Source organism: Gnatocerus cornutus, chromosome 3 (genome assembly GCF_029298725.1).
Source record: "Gnatocerus cornutus isolate USDA-ARS CGAHR chromosome 3, icGnaCorn1.1, whole genome shotgun sequence".
Classification (NCBI taxonomy): domain Eukaryota; kingdom Metazoa; phylum Arthropoda; class Insecta; order Coleoptera; family Tenebrionidae; genus Gnatocerus; species Gnatocerus cornutus.
In genome coordinates this window covers 14546111-14566317 of record NC_142235.1, presented here as the reverse complement: position 1 = coordinate 14566317, position 20207 = coordinate 14546111, and the positions used below count along the sequence as shown (strand labels likewise).

General features: G+C 37.0%; 1 protein-coding gene and 1 long non-coding RNA gene across 2 annotated transcripts; one reads left to right on the top strand and one right to left on the bottom strand.

Moving 5' to 3' along the window:
• Positions 1-6950: 6950 nt before the first annotated feature.
• LOC148177307 (uncharacterized) lies at positions 6951-7774 on the bottom strand. The gene is made up of 4 exons (XR_015769773.1): positions 7518-7774; positions 7389-7466; positions 7101-7335; positions 6951-7039 (listed from the first exon to the last, which is right to left on the bottom strand). It is a non-coding gene; the product is annotated as an uncharacterized LOC148177307 (long non-coding RNA).
• Positions 7775-11745: 3971 nt separating this feature from the next.
• On the top strand, positions 11746-19108 carry LOC148177306 (fatty acid synthase-like). Its single transcript, XM_088033305.1, has 17 exons — positions 11746-12200; positions 12250-12453; positions 12498-13883; positions 13929-14158; positions 14203-14551; positions 14592-14843; positions 14888-15863; positions 15914-16044; positions 16092-16248; positions 16296-16942; positions 16991-17146; positions 17193-17444; positions 17491-17644; positions 17693-18048; positions 18097-18385; positions 18436-18699; positions 18749-19108. Exons 1-17 carry the CDS (start codon positions 11746-11748, stop codon positions 19088-19090), a joined length of 6600 nt encoding a protein of 2199 aa, XP_087889431.1. The 3' UTR covers positions 19091-19108.
• The last annotated feature ends 1099 nt before the right edge of the window (positions 19109-20207 follow it).

Sequence of the window (20207 nt, the reverse complement as noted above, 5' to 3'; positions counted from 1 at the left end):
GTTTTCGTCCAAATCATAGCACATTAGATTACATCTTTGGAATTTTCGGATAATAAAATACACCCGGGACTGGGTTTCCGGGCGAACCCGGCCGACTAGCACCCGCAACACTCCACTGTAGGAGTACCTCAAAGGCCTCCAGTCAGAATACGGACACCCGAAAAGATAAAGCGTTTGAATTTGCCGCTGAAAACCGAACGACCAATGACACTCATTCCCTCCACATTCTCACTCTCGCGGGAAACAAAAGACGGTTTTAGCAAACACACTCTAATATCGACCGTGGATCATTTCGATAAATCACCTAAACCAAAATCCCGCGTGGTATCGGCTGAAACAGACAAGACATACATGACGACTTGGGCCTTCTTCTTTCTTCACTTCTTGAACGACAAAAAAAAAGGAACAAGAATTTTTGAATCGCGGCACCGTACGACACATTACGACTTGTCAGAAAATAAAAATACAACAACGTTTTATGACGCGCTCAAAATGGCGCCCCCAAACCGAAGCGACGCGCCAGAATTGGCGCGCTTTTTCCCACGCCCATTCTGAAACATGCAAATTTGGAAAAGTCCTCGAAAACCGATATGCGCTAACATTAAGTATTTAATCACATAATTACACATACAAGCGAAAGTAACAAGTTTCCTGGGAGTACCACCCACGCTTCAACCCCATTTCCCTTAACATTTGAACACGAAAAACCTCCCAGAAACCTGCTAACAATCAAAGCTTTCCCGACCGAAAAACAAATAAACATTTTACATACCTTTTTCAACGTTAGCTTACCGATAACCTTTTTACTCACTTGACTTACACTAACGTTTACAACAAAAAAAACTACTAAATGTTAAAGCATGCAAAACAAAAACTAAAAGAAACAAAACAAAACAAACAATGCACAAAAAAAACAAAAGCGGTAGCGCTAGTCACTACAAAAGACTTGTTTTTCAACAATGGCGGCACCACTCTAACAAAGACGGCCTGCTCTGTTTTGAGTACTAGGTGGAAGTGATCTCCACTGGTCAACATCCCTTTCCGTATCTTCCGCTGGGCGGGCGGGTGGCGGTGTCACTTCCGCCCCGCGGCGGCGGTACTTTTAAATTCAAATCGTGCCATTACATGTTAAAACGCTTGCAGAACTAACAAAATTGATCCGTTCAGCAGTATTCGAAGATTGCGAGGCTTTGACAATTCCACAACGAAGTATTTGTCGAATGGCATAATCTGCTGTTCTTGCATCTGTTGCATCATTGGACCCCCTCTCTTAATCGTACATGCGAAAACATCCCTTCTATTGTATCTGAACTAAATGATCTTGTGAGAACATAGTAAAATCCTACTTGACTCAGCAAGAATTGAATGCACAAGGCAGTGCTTTTTGCCGTAAATTGTAATGCGTGAGCAGTCTCTTCACTCAATCCTTTTAGATCTGCTTTTGCAGAGTTCGCCTGAATGTTGTCAACAAATTTTGGGAAAGTAATATTTAACCATGAAAGACGTTCGTCTGATATAGTTCAGCCAAGTTGGTCTGAGCTACTATAAAAGCATAAAAATCTGCGGGCTACCGCAACGGGACAGCTTCAAAAGATTCTCAAGTGCACATAATGAGGGTTTATTTGCTCAAGTTTGCACCCTGCCATAAAAACAGGATCTCTAAACAGGCCAGATGTCTCGTCATAATTGACAAAATACCACAAACTGTCCGGTTGCGGTTGCCGTCTAATTTTTATAATTTTATGGTGGCTCAGACCAATTTGGCTGAACTATACATCCACATAGGGAGCCACCGAGTCATCAAGAGAATGTATGTAGTGTCGTCTACTGGAAACATTATGCACCTGGAAATAGTGATACATATTTTCCATGTATTTCAACGTTGGAAAACCTTTCATCTCCAGCCTCATTCAAAAATTTCAAAGATGCAGTCACAGCGGGCGAAAATACTTGAATGGCCCTCAGCACATTCATTTTTTCAAAATTCGATGGAAACAAATGTTTTTTTGTCAAGTGCCTGACAGGTTTTACATGTAGCCCTTTCTGCAATTCATATAGATCTTTTAAATAACTTGAAGTTATTCTTCCTTTAGAAGACTGCATGTCGTGGTCCAGAAACAAATTTCTAGCGTTTTTCAGAGCATGGCAAAAGTCAAAACTTAGGAAGAGTGGGATGTGCTCTAAAATTGAATGCTTAATAGTGTTCTAAATGGTACCATTACCGAACTTCCGAAAAAGAGCTACGTTTGATGACATATTGTCGGTCACCATCCTGATTACAATATAGCCACAGTCTGTTAAAAGTTGCAGAACATTTTTTGTTAAAACATATAGCTCTTGAGTGGTAAGGGAACCATGGAAAAAATAGCCTGCAGGGATGGTGTATTTTATACATAAACCGTGTACGATGAAACAAAGCATTTTGTTTGCTACTTTAGGTCCACTTCCAATATTGTGCGGTGTTGTTGTATCAAGTCCGTAAATTTCATCTTCTGGGCGACTGTAATGGACTTTCTCCTTTATGGCCATAACGTCAATTATTATTGAGCAGATTCTTTCGATCGGTTTCTTTAACTGAGATATTTTCATAGATAAACGTTGCTTTATTAATTCATTGCGACCTTGAAATTCACCCAGATATCTATAGTAAATCCAGCGAGTAAATAGGCTGATTTGAATTGTATGGCATGAAACATGGCAACTTGAAATACTCTAGAATTTTCCGTCTTTTTGGGGATATTAATCTCGATTTAAGTTGGTTATGCAACTACGCCTTCCCGCCTTTTTTAGAAATTTGTCAATCATTTGACATTCACTGACATTCGTCATTCTTGACTACTTTAAGATTCACTTTTTGCACTGCTCCTTGAGTTTTGTTGATAAAATAATGTCTAATTACTAGTTTATCGGTTTTTCTCTTGTGCAAATTGTCTTTCGTTTTGTGTGCCTCTCGATTTCCTGGCGGAAGGACTTATCTAGCACACAGCTTTAAAGTGTGTAAAATTGAGGGTTTTTGAGGTTTTCTCTACGTTACCAAATTAATGACAAAACACCGAATTAGTTAGATTGTTAATTCCCTTTCTATAATCAAGTAATAGGAGCCATTTTTATAGCAGTAAATTTAGTAAAAATAATGAATTTTAAAATTAGCATCATGACAACTATTTTAAATTTGGCGGTTGTTGGTACTAGTTTTTATCGCGCAGATTTGGTTAGAAAACCATCATCTGTTTATTCGTTGGACAGACTATACGAATTGTCGTTTTCGATGGTAATTTTAGCAAATTCTGATGACAAAAGATGTAGCCTTTTGAACAGAACCTCCATACAGTACACAATCGGATTGAAATTTCTGACCATCGGGTCTTTTTTTATAATGATTTCTAATTAGATCTAGAAGAAATATTGATCTTTCGTCAGAATTGTTCGCATCTTTTACGATTTTATTTAATTTGAATGTTTGGAAGTGGCGTAATTTTTCTTCTAAATCTTTCATTTTTGATGAACACTGAGAATACATGCTTTTGGTTTTTTTCAACTGTTGTTTCAGAACTTTACACTGATATTGAAGATCCTTAATTTCTTTATCTTTTGGCGATTCGGTGCTTATGATTGGGGTGGGAAAGGTCGGAATATCTTCTTCCAAATTTACACGAAGATTAGGAGAAGGAGAAGGATCCTAGAGTTAGGAAAGAAGTTAAGGTTTGTTTGAAAGAAATGTGTTTTACCTACAGACAACATAAATGGGACAGCATTTTTACTAAGGCATGTTTTCTTCGACGTTGTTATTTTACATTCCGCACTGAAGTGGAGCATATAACGGAACGGTCGTAAATTTTAGACAAATCTAAAATAATTTAGACATTATTTGACATAAGAAATGAATAGTACAAAACTACCACAAAAATCTGCGAGCACTTCAAACCATTTGCTTCGCGCAATTTCGTTAGCCGGTAACTCAAAAAGTGGCTTCTCTGGGTTTCCACTAATGAAACACTTCCTAACCATTTTAAAAGTGAAAGTCTAGAGCTCAGTGTTCAAAAGCAACGTAGAACAAGAAACAAGGATAACAAAAACGAGAAAACAACACCTAATAACTAAACTCAACAACAAAAACAACAAGAACTCAAAAAAAGCAGCAAAATTCTATTGACAAGCAATAAATGATGACAATAATGACATTAATACGCCAAAGCCAACTTGAAGTTGGTTTAAAAATTTGAAAGTCACCTTCCCCGCCTCGATTAAACTAAGGTCACTAGATCAAAGTGTCTGTTTTATCAAAGTCCCTAAATCTATAGGTCTGAGCGAGTTGCCAAGTATGGGTGGGTGCCATTACGGGGGGCGAGAGGGAATGTGACGTCATAACGGTTCGTGTCATGTAATTGGACAGGGTTCCTAGAGAGAGCAGTGGCGCATTTGTATGATTGGTCCTCTACCCAAAAAAAAATGTCAGTCTCTTTTTGGCTCTTCGGCCTGCTTATTATCATCGTATTTACCTCCTATTTGAAGAAAAACACATCACAAATATCCCAGGATCTTAAGACACAGAGTCCTGGGACACAAATAATTCAATGACAAAAACCTTATTCATTGAAAAATCGGAAGTTGTACGGTCAAAAAGTTTTGTGTTCCTCACCATTTCCTGGCAGAAATTGCTATATGGCAGACCATTTCAAAATGTGCGAAATCTTGAGGTTTTCTTGATGTTCCCACGTGGTTGTGGAAGAAAATGGTGAGGTATAGTTTGTACGGTGAGAGATTGAATGACAGAAAGTCACTAAATCTACGCGATAAAAAGTGTACCAAACGCGCGAAATTTAAAATAACAAAATAACCCCAGTTACTGACAACCCTGTCAACCCATTTCGCGTAGGAATTTAGTGTTTTTAGTGTATTTTGTAGCATAATTTGCTACCAACCTATATGTCAACTGTCGAAATATCCCAATCTCTCACCGGATAAACTATACGCGCAAAATTTAAAATAACAAAATAACAAAGTAACTCGGGTTGCTGTCAACCCTGTTAACCGTAGGAATTTAGTGTTTTTAGTGTATTTTGTAGCATAATTTGCTGCCAACCTATATGTCAACTGTCGAAATTTCCCAATCTCTCACCGGATATACTATAAGACCAAACTTTTCTGACAGTGCAGCTTCCGATCTTACATTTGAAAGCATTTTGATACTGATTAGCCAAGTGCGAATTACTATTCTCATTAGAGGCACTTGGGTCAAGCAGCGATTGGGGACACCACTTGTGCTCGTCATGAAACCTTAAAAAAAGCTTGTTTGGTCGAATTAGTTTATGACTGAATTGAGTCTCAAAAGTGAAAATACATTCACGCAAAAATACACCGGTGTACTGCAGGTTGCTTGCTGACCAATGTATTCAAACTTCGCGCCAAAAGGCGAACCGTTTTGACGTCATCAACGCGATTAGTGGACTCGCTCAGACCTATAGATTTAGGGACTTTGCTGTTTTATAAGGTACCGCTGTTAGTGACAAAAAGAAAGACAACGATATCTTCTGTCTATCTCTACATGCGCACTAAATTTTGTGTTGTTTGTGTGGACACATTGCTTTATGAACTGTCAATTCTTGTCAAATATCGTTTGTAATAAAATGATTTGAATGTGCGATTTCTCAACACGAATCGTTATGCTGTATTTGTTTCCTCCGCCGTAAGTAAATACTATTTGACGTTTTATGTACGACGACTTTCCACTAATTTCAGAAAACTCCAAATAGAAGGTAGATGGAAGCCCAATCGAAGCCGACAATCATTGTGACATTGGTTAAGCAGTACGTATTGGGGGAATACTAAAGTTGGTTTTTGTATATGAACCCTTGAGTACTTCTTATAAGGTTATGGAATTTTGTACCTGTTAGTTTACGAATTCTGTGAACTAAATTTAAATAATGTTCCCCCAATTTGTCTTCAATCGCTTTTGTGTTTCAATAGCCCCAATACCAACATGAACTTCTTGCATTCAGGCGAATAACTCGTTCATCTTATTGTTAATATGAGTTGAAAATCAAATCTATGGACAAGAAAATGGCAGAAGGATTACATCACAAAACCTGCGTTATGAATAGAAATGTTTCAATGGCCTAAAAAATAAGCAAAAATCTTGTAAAGTGTAAGTTTGTCGGCCTCACCGGGAAACGTCATCAAAATGTGTTGTAGAAACAACTGACTTGCTACCCTAATCTAAAAGAGGCACCTCATAAAACAGCAGAGGGACAAGATACAGTCATTGCACTGAACACTGCAGATACACAGCCTCAGGAGGGAGATACAACATCGCTTTCAACATCAGCGGCAGAAGATGATTGGCTTGAAGCCACTGCTGCTTCCTCATAATGAAAGGGAACACTGAAAATGCAATAGAACAAGAAATACACATAAGAGAGGCAAAACAGGTTCTACAGTTCTAAGTGGCGTACGAAGGTCCTTAAACACATGGGTGCTAACTCATAGCTATACATTCATGGAGAAAATTTAGTAGAATAAAAGATTTGATTAAAATTATTTTATTGTCGTTGAGTTAATATGCTGCACTATTTCTTTGGTTTTTGGATACAACGTTGAATCTTCATTTTACCTGAAATTAATCATTGATTTTCTTGTTACTTCATAAGAAAATCACAAGGTTTCATTGCAACAATCTGTATTTCAGTGTTGTGCACCCTCAAGTTCTTGAATATTTTTCCACATTCAAACTTCTCAACTAATTCAACTATTATACTCTTATTAGTCATTTCCTCACTATACGCGTCACTTGCATTTTCCATGTATGTCCGTCCTAATGCTTTTTCTCAGTTCTTCTTTAGGTCTTATAATTTTTATATTTCTCGCTACAGTTCACAACATATAAAGAATTTATAACACTTATGCCCTTACTGTATACAGGTGGAATCGTTGAAACACTGCCAAAGACAACGCTAGAGGCTCAAACACATGACTCGCACTTCAATGGGATTGATAGTAATGTTGGTTTGCTCACTCACTTCTTACGTATTCAAATGGTCTCCTGTAGTGTTAGAAATAGATTTAATTTTGTATTTTAGGGTGTTAAATAATTTTGCCATAACCTTAATATTTGCTCCTGATATTCGTTTTGTTGATGATGATAATTGCAGTTGTTCTGTATTAACTCAATCAAGATCTTAAACATGTACAAATTTGTAAACTCTCTCTTCTTAATAGCGCTTGAAGAATATCTCATGTACTTCATTTTCTGCTCATGTATTTGCTACTTCCATTTATGCAATGCTTTCTCTCAGTTCCTTTTACATCACATCATTATTACCACATTGTCTGCATAAGCTACAATATAAAAAGTGCTGATAGCATATTCTAATTAGGGCGTTACTGCATACAGGTCGAATCGTTGGAGATTAGAAAAGACAGTGCTTGAAGTCCGAGACCGTTTCTGAGTGTTGCACCTCCTTAACGTGCTAAAATGGAATCGGTTCTAATGTCGGTTCGCTCACCTCTTACGTATTCACATAGTCTGTTATAATGTTGGAACCAATTTTCTTTTTGTACCCACGGTTTATTTAAGTGTATTTTAAACAAATAAATTTAAGATAACCTTACATTTTGTCAATGACAAATTTTACGTCAACAATTTTATGACAATTCCCTAGAATCTTGCGTCTCGTTCTAACCCATTGATTTATGGACTATGTCTGTCTCTCTTGAATTGCGCACTGGAAAACTAACAGCGGTACCTTCTAAAACAGACAATTTGATCTAGTGACCTTAAAAGCGCCCGAGCAGCAGCGCCCTCCTCGGCAAAAAAAAGCGTTTTCTCGGAAACATTCTTGATACGGGGAAATGAGATTTTGCACAGGACGTAGATATACAGCAGGTCGTGATAAAAACAATTGTTTTTATTGTGAAACGCGTTTGCGTTTCACAATGAAAGTATTGTTAACGCAAAGTAGAAAAAATTCTTGAAATCGCAGGGAATAAGGTTGTTTATTTTTACTATTTTCACAAAAATTGACAAATACAATAAGGTTTTTTTTATCTAATTTAGTATTTTTTTAATTTGTTGTTATTTGTGCTTGGTTTGTATAAAACAATTTGAACTTAATGACCGCTTGACGACGTACACACAATAATGTAAAATTTTCACAATAAAAAAATAATTTTAAATAGCACCGGTTCGATTACTACACAATTCAATATAGGTACATATTCGATGATGTGTACAAATTGTTAAATAGTTGCACACGCGTCATTTCAGCGATGACTATAGTAAATAAATTCTTATTCAATTTGCATGTCATGTATATGCATATGTCTACAGAATTTGGCTATAATAAGGCTTAACAATGGTTATATTGATGCTCTTTAAAAATTATGAAGTCAACCTAGAAATTTCATGCACGAGTCTAAAAGTGAACTAATAAAATAAATAAATAAATAAAAACTAAATTAAATAGATTTATTAATACATAGGGGAGTATTATAATAACAGTTATTTATGTGCTAAGTCATTAAAGTGTTTCTTTATCAAGTGAGTCTGAGATTACAAGCCGAGCGAGCAAAGCGAAACACTTTCCTGACGTAGTGCATACAAACTTTTATCGCTGACTGTAAACAGATGTAATTGTAATGAATCGGCAAAATAAGTCATCAGCTCGATTTTACTGCATTTTTAACGCTGTTTTTTGAGCACCACTCCAATAACCAAACGCATTGATAGCATATCTAGAGTAGTTTTTAGCGAGTTTTGTTTGATTTCCAGGAGTGTACTTTCTTTAGCTTTTTCACTCATTATTTGCTATTACTATAATTACAATTGTCACAAAACGAAACACTAATGAAGGCAAAATGTTGTATGTCGCTACTTTGATGGTTGCGTTCACATACAATAATTAATTATTTATGCACCGAATGCACCCACTGTTTTTAAAACCTAAAACATGCATTTTCCTAATTTGTATTTTAAATATTCCCACTCTTATAAAGAAACAAAGCTTTTAAAGCACTCGGTGTCAAAATGGTCTATTAAAGCATCCAAAACAAATGCGGAAATATTGGAAATAGCTCTGTTACAACAGCAAATTAAAAAAAATAGTATAAAAAACTTGTTCATAAGGCCATTATAGCTCTCATCTTTATTCGATTTATAAACTTGGATAATGTGCCTTAAAATATGTATTTCTTCTTTATATCAAAATTTGTAAAAAAAAATTTGCACAACAAAGTAGAAAATTATTTAAAATTTTCGTAAACATGTGAAAATAAAATTCTGTTTCCTGGATTAGTAAACCATTCAGAAACCGTCATTTTAAATAGAACACTATATTTGTTATCACAGATCGACGAAAAAGTAAATTTTCTGTTGATTTGATGTTTTGTCACTGTTCCTAAACAGTCTAAAAAGAATTGTAAAAATTAAAATTAAAATTTTTTTTTTACAAAATTTTGGTCTAAAATTATCATTATCCTTATTGCATTATACATTATCATTTTTATCCTTTTTATTTGTTACTCTTCAGCAGGCCCGAGCCGAAACCTTCTTGCGCCCGTGTGCGAACCTAATGTGCCGCCCCTATCTCCCCCCATACAGTACTCAACCAAAATTTTAAAACAAAAAAACAAAAATAATGTAATTATAATTAACCAAAATACATTGTTTCATTCAGTGTTCAACGTTCCACGATCGTGATTGGCTACCGATTTTCGTGTTTCGCCTTTAACACTTTTTGTTTTAAAATTTTGGTTTCGTATTGCTGTCTGTAGGTGTGTATTATCCATTCTATAAAATTTTGAAATTTTCCAGAAATTTTATAAATTATGGGTCAGTTTACATTGAGATTCACTTAATTGCGTATTTAATTTGATGATTGGCCACAGTTGATTAGCAAAAAAACAACCAGCCAAAATTAATAATTATTAAATTTTAAAGATTCAGGAGCCAGTTTCATAATCATTCATTTAAAATTTAAAACGAATTTTTGCTATAGAAACAAATTGTTGTAACAATACTTTAATAAAAGACCTTTAGTTAAAGCCGCCTTTAAGCGACGATTATAAAACTGGCCCTAAGTTACCTTCGGTAAACCAAGCCCCGAAATTAGAAATATTTGCCTATTATAAATAATTTTCTTTATTTTGTAAATTATATCTTTACACTTCTTATTATTTATTATCTTATTAACTACAGGTGTCTGGAAAGTTGCACACCAGTGCAGCGTATCATCGGACAATGCCATAAATCACCAAATGTTTAAAAAAATCCATGCTTTCAATTTTTTGGAATCTGATGGATTGAAGAGTAAAAGTTTAATTCCAAAATTAACAATTTTTGTGCAATAATTTCACGTTCAAATTTGTTACGTAAAGAACATTTTGTGCAGAGGCAAGATGCAAAAAAATCGAAAAAAAATTCGTGAAATAATGGCTGAAAAGTATTAAACAATATTTTTGAATATGACTTTGAAGACTAGAAATTCAAATTATTGAGGGAACAGTTTAGCAATTTTGTCATTTTTCTAATTTTATTTTAATCCTTTTTGATACTCTCGGGAACCATCCAATTACCCTTTTTCAAGATGGTGCGCCACTTTCCGGACACCTGGATATCTAGGCACTGACTTAAAAAACATGCCAACGGAAGCAACTCGATATTCAAAGAATATTATTTGTTGCACGTTAAAATTGCACTCCTATTAGCGTCATTTGAGACAATTAAAAATTCACACAAAAATTTGCTGAATTTCAGAACTGATTTGCACGTACGTTTGTTTTTAAATGCTCTCACAATGAATAAGAGAAACGAAATATAATAGAAAAGAATGTCTTTTATGGCAGTTTGCAACGAAATTGGTCATAGAGTAGTTCTAGATATACAACATATTAAAGCTATGAATAAAAATAATCGGAAATATATCTGTAATTTGAACGTTTTTTTTTGTTTGGGCTTTTTAATTTTTTTTGTTTTGAATATTTTTTTAATAAACCGGTTATGTGGCCTCCCCCAATGAGTGGCCGCCCGCGTGCAAGGCACGCATTGCACATATGGACGGCTCGGGCCTGCTCTTCAGATTAATTAGTTTTCGAAAACTATTAAATTCATTTTAGATTTATAATAGATTTTTGAACTATTCTATCAGATCTTTTTTTTTGGATTTTCAAGCTTTTTTCAGACTGCTCAAATTTTTTATTAAATTTTCTACTTATTTTTTTACTTTTGATCCTTAGATTCTTAATTTTTTTTTATTTTTCTAGGAATTCCTTTTCATATTTGACTTGTATTCTCACTTAAATTAACAATTTAGGAAATAAAAGATATTAAACTTTTTAATTTAGAAGACACGCAGTAAGCATTTACCCGAGCGCAAACTGTGGGAAAATTTTCAACTTACGTGTGACGTAAAAAGGAAGACACTTTGACATTTTCATGCAATTTTCACACTTCAAGTCTTTCTATTTCGATCTGATTTAATGGAAAAGTTATACCCTAAAATCGACTTGCAAAACGAAATGAATTAAACTTGAATAGATTGGCTGGACATATTTGTGAATAAATAAAACATTGCAAGTTTTTCCAATTTCTATAACTTGAAGTCAAGGACAGAATGCCACAAATTACCATGAAAAAAATATTTGCATTGTTTTTCCTGTTTGTGCATTTGAACCTCCACCCTTCTTTATGTATATTCAAATCTTTCTGCTATTTAATAGAATCGCTAGTCAGCGAAAATTTAATGTGAGAAAATGTGTTCCAACGACAACCTTAGTTACCAATATGGACGGTGGTTGTCCTCTTGTCCCCCCGGGGAAGAAGTCGTCATTACAGGAATGGCAGGACGTCTTCCTGAATCTAACAATGTTTACGAATTTCGGGACCATCTTTTCAATAAAGAAGACATGGTGAATGATGACACTAGAAGATGGTCATTGGAGCATCCTGAAATTCCAAAGAGATCTGCAAAAATTCCTGAAGTGGACAAGTGCGATGCTGGATTCTTTGGGATGCACCATCGCCAAGCTGATAGCATGGATCCTTTGATACGAATTCTACTGGAAGTTGCTGTTGAAACGATTATGGACGCCGGACTAAACCCGAAGGAGTTGGAAGGGACGAAAACAGGAGTTTTTGTGAGCACTTCTACTTTTGGGAGCGACGAAGCGGTTGCTACCACTGAAACGCAAAGATTTGGAGTGACAGGGCAAGCCGATCATTCTTTTAAACCGGCTTTTATTGTTGGAACTTTTTAGGAGGTTGAAGACCTTTTTAACCCACAGATTAAGTTACTATCTAAGACTAAACGGTCAGTCTTTTGGGGCAGACACTGCTTGCAGCAGCACTATGAACGCCTTCGATTCTGCTTTCAAAGCTATAAGAACTGGTAAATGTGACAATGCTATAGTTGGAGGTGCAAGCTTGCTGCTGTTCCCTGGTACCACTCGACAGTTCTTCCGGTACAGTTTTCACAAGATAATAAAAATTTAACAATTTTTTGTAGATTAGGAGTACTGAGCAAGGATGGTACCTGCAGAGTGTTTGACCAAGACGCTGCTGGATACGTCAGAGGAGAGACCATTGGTTGCGTCTTGCTCCAAAAAGCGAAAAACGCGAGACGCATCTACGCGAAGGTTATCAACACCAAAGTTAACAGCGATGGTAACAAGGAGTTCGGATTATTATTCCCATCGGCTCAAATCCAGAAGATTTTAATGACGGAGATCTACGAAGAAAGTGGAATTGATCCTTCTGAAATAAGTTACTTTGAAGCTCACGGTACAGGAACTGCTGCCGGTGATCCTGAAGAAGTCGACGCGATTGATGTGGCAGTAGCACAGAAAAGAAACACACCACTTTTTGTCGGTTCTGTTAAATCAAGCGTTGGCCACTCTGAAGTTTCGTCTGGTATTACCGCTCTAATTAAAGTCTTACTCGCAATGGACACCGGGCTCATAGCACCGAACCTTCACTTCAAAACAGCGAAAAAAGGAATGAAAGGCTTCGAAGAAGGAAGAATGAAAGTGGTGACGGAGTTAACGGAACTCCAAGGCGAGGAGGCTGTTGTTGGAATCAGCAACTTTGGATTTGGAGGTAGTAACGTGCATATTATCTTAAGGAGACATCCGCATGCTAAGATTGATGGTGGAATCCCCAAAGATGATCTTCCAAGGCTGGTTTGTGTGAGCGCGCGCTCTGAAGACGCCGTCCAAAGTTTCTTAAATGGTACCAAACTGGACGCTGAATATCTAGCACTTCTACATCACGTTTTCAAAATTGATTTTGCCGGACACCCGTACCGAGGCTACACCATCATCTCCAAGAATGGAGTCGTAAAAAAATCCTCAAAGTTCTTCTCAACTCAGTCACCTTTCTATCTCTTCTTCGGTCAGTTTAACAAGAATTTTAGAGTTGTCGGATCTTATCTGTCAGAATTCCCACCGTTTAAAGACACAATTGGAAGAATTAACAGTTTTTTGGAAAAGAAGTCAATAAATTTTTGCGACGTGTTGAAGAATAGTACTGGGAAGCAGTACGACTTCTTTGGCGCATTGTGTATCCAAATCGCAATTGTTGATATTTTGAAGCACTTAGAGGTGTTTCCAACGGCTGTCTTCGCTGACTCCAACTGTAAATTTGTAGCTGCGTACCACTACGACACCATCAACTTTGAGGAAGCGGTGTCTTTGGCATTCAAAACCATCGGACATGATTGTAACTTTAACTTTGAGCTGTCGTTCAAAAACCAAGTGCAACGTTCCATCCACGAGTCGTTGACCACCTTATCCAAAGAGTCCATCATTGTCAACGTCTCAGACTGTGTCCTAAATAACAAAGATCTTCTTATTGCCGATGGTGGTACCGTTGCGTTTCTTGATATCTTGGGAAGGTAATCTACTCATTTATCTTCACCGAAATTTTACCAAACTTTCAGGTTGTACGAAGAAGGGTACACTCCCCAACTCCACAAGTTGTACCCTCAAATAAACTACCCAGTCAGTCGTAACACTCCGATGATATCTCCTCTGGTACAATGGAACCATGACAAGATCTGGACCACTTTTAAGTTCGACGAGTTCGTAGCGACTGAGTCTCAACAAGAAGAGTTCGGCATTTCCTATATGAATGAAGAGCATAAGTTTATTTCCGGTCACGTGATAGATGGTAGGTTGGTACTACTTGAGTGGTTTAACAACGAGAATTTTCAGACCGGAATCTCTTCCCGGCGACGGAATACTTACGTTTGGTTTGGGAGAGTCTGGCACGGAACCGTCATTTGATAATCACAGATCTTCAAGTTGTCTTCTCCAACTGCAAGTTTATGAGAGCGGTGGCGATGCCAAAAAGCGATTATGTGACGTTCTTGGTGACAATTCAGGAAGGAAACGGATACTTTGAAGTATTGGAAAACAACTCGATGGTTGTGAGCGGGTATGTCCATATAGGCGCGGAGGAATGTGATCTCGAACCACTCGACTTTAATCTAGACGATCCTACAGAAGTGTTACAACACGACGAGATCTACAGGGAACTGTATTTACGTGGTTACAACTACGGGTATTTTAAGATTTGATGAAAGTTTTCCATTGTCTTGTAGAGGTGTGTTTAAAGGAATACAAAAATGTAGTGTTGGTGGTACCGCTGGTTTAATCAAATGGGAGAACAACTGGGGCGCCTACATGGATAATATGTTGCAGATGTTTATTCTGCAGGCCGACTCTAGATTACTCTTTGTCCCTGTTGGTATCAAAAAGTTGAGCATCAATCCGAAGAAGCACTTCAAGGTGATTGAACAAGTTAAAGAGTCTAACATTCCCGTCTATGTATACAAAGATGCCACCATCATCAAGTAAATTTTCGCACTTCTCAACGTAACTCTACTTTTGTTTCTAGATCTGGAGGAATCGAAATAAGTGGACTCCAAGCAAGATCAATTTCCAAGAAAAGACAACGTCTTGAACCAATATTGGAAAAACATGTATTTGTGCCTAACTTTTCATCTCTGAGCCTTCCAGACGCCATCAGAGTCAACACTCAGATTATTCTTGAAAACTCATCAGGGAATAATTTTAAAGCCGTTGAACTCATCGATGAGTCCACACAACTTGATGATTGTCTCTTACATTTAGTATGTAACGTCCTAGATGACATTCCCTTAGTGGTTCCAGACCTCACCATCTCTTCTAAAACACAACTGGCAGAATTCCCTGGCGTTAAAGTGGCCGACATCACTCTTACATCTGAAAGTAACCTGCTTCTGCTTACTGGTACCAAACTCTTAGAACGTCCGAATCTAAATCAACTTATGGTTTCTTTGAGTACCAGTGGGTTCGTGTTATCGCGCGAAGATGTTGGGTTTGTACCAGAAAGTTCTAATGATGTTGAGATTATAACTTCTTACGGAACTGATAAAGGAAAATTGGTCTTGTTTCGGCGAAATCAACCAATTTTGAACACCAAGTTTGTACAAGTGTCTTCAAGTAACTTTCAGTGGATATCAGAATTAAAAAGTGCCATCAAGAACGAAGAAAACGTGGCCATAGTCTGTAAGAACGTCGAGCCGGAAGGTATTTTGGGTTTGATTAATTGTATCAGACGAGAACCAAACGGAAGTAAAGTGAAATGTTTTTTTAAAATGGACGAAACTTCAAACTTGGAGAATCAGTTGAAGAAGAATTTAGCTGTTAATGTGTTTAAGAGTGGAAATTGGGGGACGTACCGACATTTGTGTCTTGAAGAAGAACCGGAAATTGAATGTGAGCATTGTTTTGCCAATGTTACCAACAGAGGTGATATTTCAAGCATCAAATGGTTCCAAGGAGAGTTAAGTAGGAGCACGCCGCTTCCTAATGAACAAACCTTAATTTCAGTGTGTATCCCACTCATAGATTGACTTAAGTCTCATGAAAATATTTTCAGATTTATTTCTCTGCTCTTAACTTCAAAGACATCATGCTTGCTACAGGTCGTGTCTCAGTAGAGGTTTGCACCCGCAGCCGGTTTAACCATGAATGTCCCATTGGTCTTGAATTTTCTGGAAGGGATCCAAGGTAAAATTGATCACATTATCAATTATCTGATTAAGAGTGTCTTTTAGTGGTCGTCGCGTGATTGGAATAGTGGAGAATAAAGCTTTGTCTTCACACATCGTTGCTGATCCAGCTCTTTTGTGGCAAGTGCCACACTCGTGGAGTCTTGAAGAAGCAGCCACAGTTCCAACAGTGTATTCTACAGTGCTGAATTCGCTTATACTGGTATAAAAATCACTCAAATTTTTAATTTGTTAATCAAAATTTTACAGGTTGGTCAAATAAAACGAGGCTCTTCAATTTTAATCCATTCAGCTACGGGTGGCATCGGTCTTGCTGCTTTGAACGTTTGCCTTCATTACAACTGCGAAATTTTTGTCACGGTTGGTACTCAAGAAAAACGCGACTACCTTAAGACACACTACCCCCAAATTTTGGAGAGTCATATCGGCAACTCCCGAGATACTTCTTTCGAGGAATTGATTAAAAGGGAGACTGGGGGCCGAGGGGTTGACTTTGTATTGAACTCTCTTGCCGACGATAAGTTAAAGGCTTCCGTGAGATGTTTAGCAAATGGTGGAAGCTTTTTAGAGATTGGTAAATTTGATTTGGCCAATGACACAACGCTTAATCTTCTGCTGTTGGAAAAAGGAGCAAGTTACCATGGGATTATGTTGGACGAAATTATCTCTAATAATGAAGATAAGAAGTTCGAGCTTTATGAGTTGATGTGTAAAGGTATAATGGAAGGCTTCGTAAAACCTCTTCCGCGGGTTGTGTTCCAAATGGAAGAGGTTGAAGAGTCGCTTAGGTACATGATGAGTGGAAAACACATTGGGAAAGTCTTGGTGAAGATTAGAGGCGAAGAAGAAAAGAAAATTGTTGTTCCTGAAAGAATGAAATTCAACGCAAGACCAAGGTGGGTATACTAATTCTAAACCATCATTGGTAACATCGCCATTTTAAGATTTAATTGTGACGCCCGGCTCTCGTACGTCATCATTGGAGGCCTTGGAGGAATTGGTTTGGAGCTCGCCGATTGGCTTGTGTTAAGAGGAGCAAGAAAATTAGTTTTAGGATCACGAAATGGAGTTCAAAACGGATACCAAAAACAAAGAATTAGGTGTTGCTTTTGCATGTCTAAACCAATAACTAAGTTAACTTTTTAGTCTTTGGAAATCGTACGGTGTTGATGTTAGAGTGTCAACCAAAGACGTTACAAAGAAAGAAGGATGCGCTGAATTGTTGAAAGAAGCCATGGATTTAGGATCTGTTGAAGCTGTCTTCAATTTGGCGGTCATTCTTAAAGACGCTCTTTTAGAAGAGCAAACCGCGGAATTGTTCAAGACTTCGTTTGCACCAAAAGTTGAAGCAACTATAGTTTTAGATGAATTGACAAGGAAATTGTGCCCACAGCTGAGGTTTGTCTTAAAAACTTCAAATAGCCTCCACTGTTTATTTTTTTAGGTATTTCGTCGTTTTTTCTTCAGTGTCGTGTGGACGTGGCAATGTCGGCCAAACCAACTATGGAATGGCAAACTCAGTAATGGAGAGATTATGCGAAAATCGCAAAGCTGAAGGTCTTCCGGCGGTGGCGATCCAATGGGGCGCCATAGGAGATGTAACCAACAGTTCTTGTACAACTAATTTTTCCAACAACTTTTTTTAGGTTGGCTTAGTGGCAAAAATGCAGAAAGAAAACAAAGAGTTGGTCATCGGCGGTACTCTCCAACAGAAAATCTCCAGTTGTCTTCAAGTGTTGGACAACTTCTTAACCCAAGACAATCCCGTCGTCTCCAGCATGGTCGTGGCAGAAAAAAACAACCGAAGCTTAGGTGTTATAAGCGCAACAGAAGCTGTTGCTACCGTCATGGGAATTAAGAACCTGAAGACTGTTAGTCCACACTCAACTTTAGCGGAATTAGGAATGGACTCCATGATGGGGACCGAAATTATCCAACTGCTTGAAAACGAATTTGAGATTTATGTTACCCCAAAAGAAATACGAAGTTTAACATTTTCAAGGTACTGAAAAGGGTACAGTGTCATTTTTGAACTTATTATTTCTTGCAGATTGGCAGAAATTGAAGGTGATAAAACCAAGAAAACTGATCTAGTTCAAGCGACTAAACCACAAGGAAACATTTTTGGGTACAACATTCCTCAGTTTAATAAAGATGATCCTCTTGTTATTAAACTTAACGATAACAAAAGCGAGATTGTCGCTTTCTTGCTTCCGGGGCTCGATGGTGATTTCACGTGTCTCGATGCTTTAAATAAGTTGAACGTCCGTCTTATTGGTCTCCGATATCAAGGTTTCTTCGATGAAACCCTTGAAGACATTGTTACAAAGATTTTGCCAGTGAAGTACTCCAAATTTCTTAATAATGTTAAACTAGACGTAAATTGCAGAACGTTGAAGAAAAAATCTCCAAAGGTGTCGAATTCGTCCTGATCGGTTACTCCTTCGGCTCCAATGTTGTTCTAAGGCTAGCCTCCATCCTTGAAAACAAAGGCCACACTTTGAAAGTTATTCTCATCGATGGTGCTCCAACATATTTGGTCGCTGCAGGAAACGCTCAATATCCTGTTGGAAAAGACGAAGATTTAGACAGTGTAATCATAAAACATGTCCTATCTGCGTGGTTACCCGCAGGTCAAAATTTACAAACCAAAGTAAGTTTTTGACTCTCTTAAAATTTAAAACTTCAGATTTGTTTTTCAGGATGTGTTCTCTAAGACTTCGACTTTTCGCGAAAAAGTTGATCTTGCGATTTCGCTCATCCCGCCTAAATTCTTAAATGAAAAAAAAATTGAAAGTGATATTATTGTTGGTGTGTATAACCGTTACAAAGCAATGATTAAATACACTTTTGATGACGATAAAATAAAATCAGATGTTTATTTGATGAAAGCAGAAGTTCCTTTGGTCGACGATGGTCATGACTACCAGTTGTCAAAACTGTGCGAAAAAACAGTTTCTGTGACGAAGATCGAGGGAAACCATTTAACGATTTTACAGCGAGATAAACTTATCGAAAGTATGAACAAGATTATTGTGCAGTAATTGCTAGTTTTTATGTTATTTGAGCAAATAAATATTATGTACCTTAAGGAAGCCGGAAACACTGTTATTTCAAACTTTTTACTTGATGCCATATGGTAACATCCAACGTTGAAATTAAGAGTGGACTTTCCAGTTTTCCCAACATGACAAAAGCAAACGAATAATGTTCACAAAATTTATATTTGATGGACGGTTCTGTATGCTTTAGCTTTAATTTAATTTTTAAATTTAGTTTTGAAATTTTTTCTCCTCTGAAATTCCGAAAAAACGGCTAAAAATAAGGTAATTGATCAAATGGAACAACTCCAGGGAGAGACGTCAGGGAAAATACGAATTACACAAAAGAAAGAGAATTCTGTAATATTAGAATACTCTTTAACGAGCATGTAATGAAGGCTATTTTAACAAGATTACAATACGAACGAAACGAGTGTTTTAATTCTTCCGAGTGTAATAATAGCCTATTACATGCGAGTGAATGACACTATTTTATCTTCGACCAAACAACATTTTGTATCTTTAGCTTCAAAATGTAATTTACAAATACGTTAACAAAGCAAGTCACAGCAGAGGTGATGTCGAGTTTGAGTGAAACCTATAGGTCCAAAGTTCAAATCTCTGGAAAGCTGTTTTTCTACGAGCCTGCCCGAAAATTTCGTGTTTGAAAAGTATGCAACTTTAACAACACCTTTGATTGACAGCTGCCAAAAGGGATTACCGAGGATTTGGTAATGAGGGGATCATAAACTTTATGGAAACGGTCGCTTGACCTGCACATTTCCTAAGAAACCCAGCGGTTGGAACAATAAATTCGTGTTGGACCAACGATGAGTTAAAATATTAGGATTTGAGTTTCTCTGCGTTTTGAGCCCGTGAAATTTCTGGTTCTAGTAAGCAAAAATTTTACAGTCGTAATTTTTTTTTCGATTAATGGAAAATATATGAATAAAATCCGCAAATTTCCAGTTTCCATTGTACGTAATGGAAGAATGTTTTTTTAATTAAAAATGTAATTTTCGTAAATGTGGTCCGAAATTTTTCCTCACTGGTCGCCGGGGAAATTTTAAAATTACTTATTATTTTTTTATTTTTATTTGAGAAAAACGCATTTAATTTT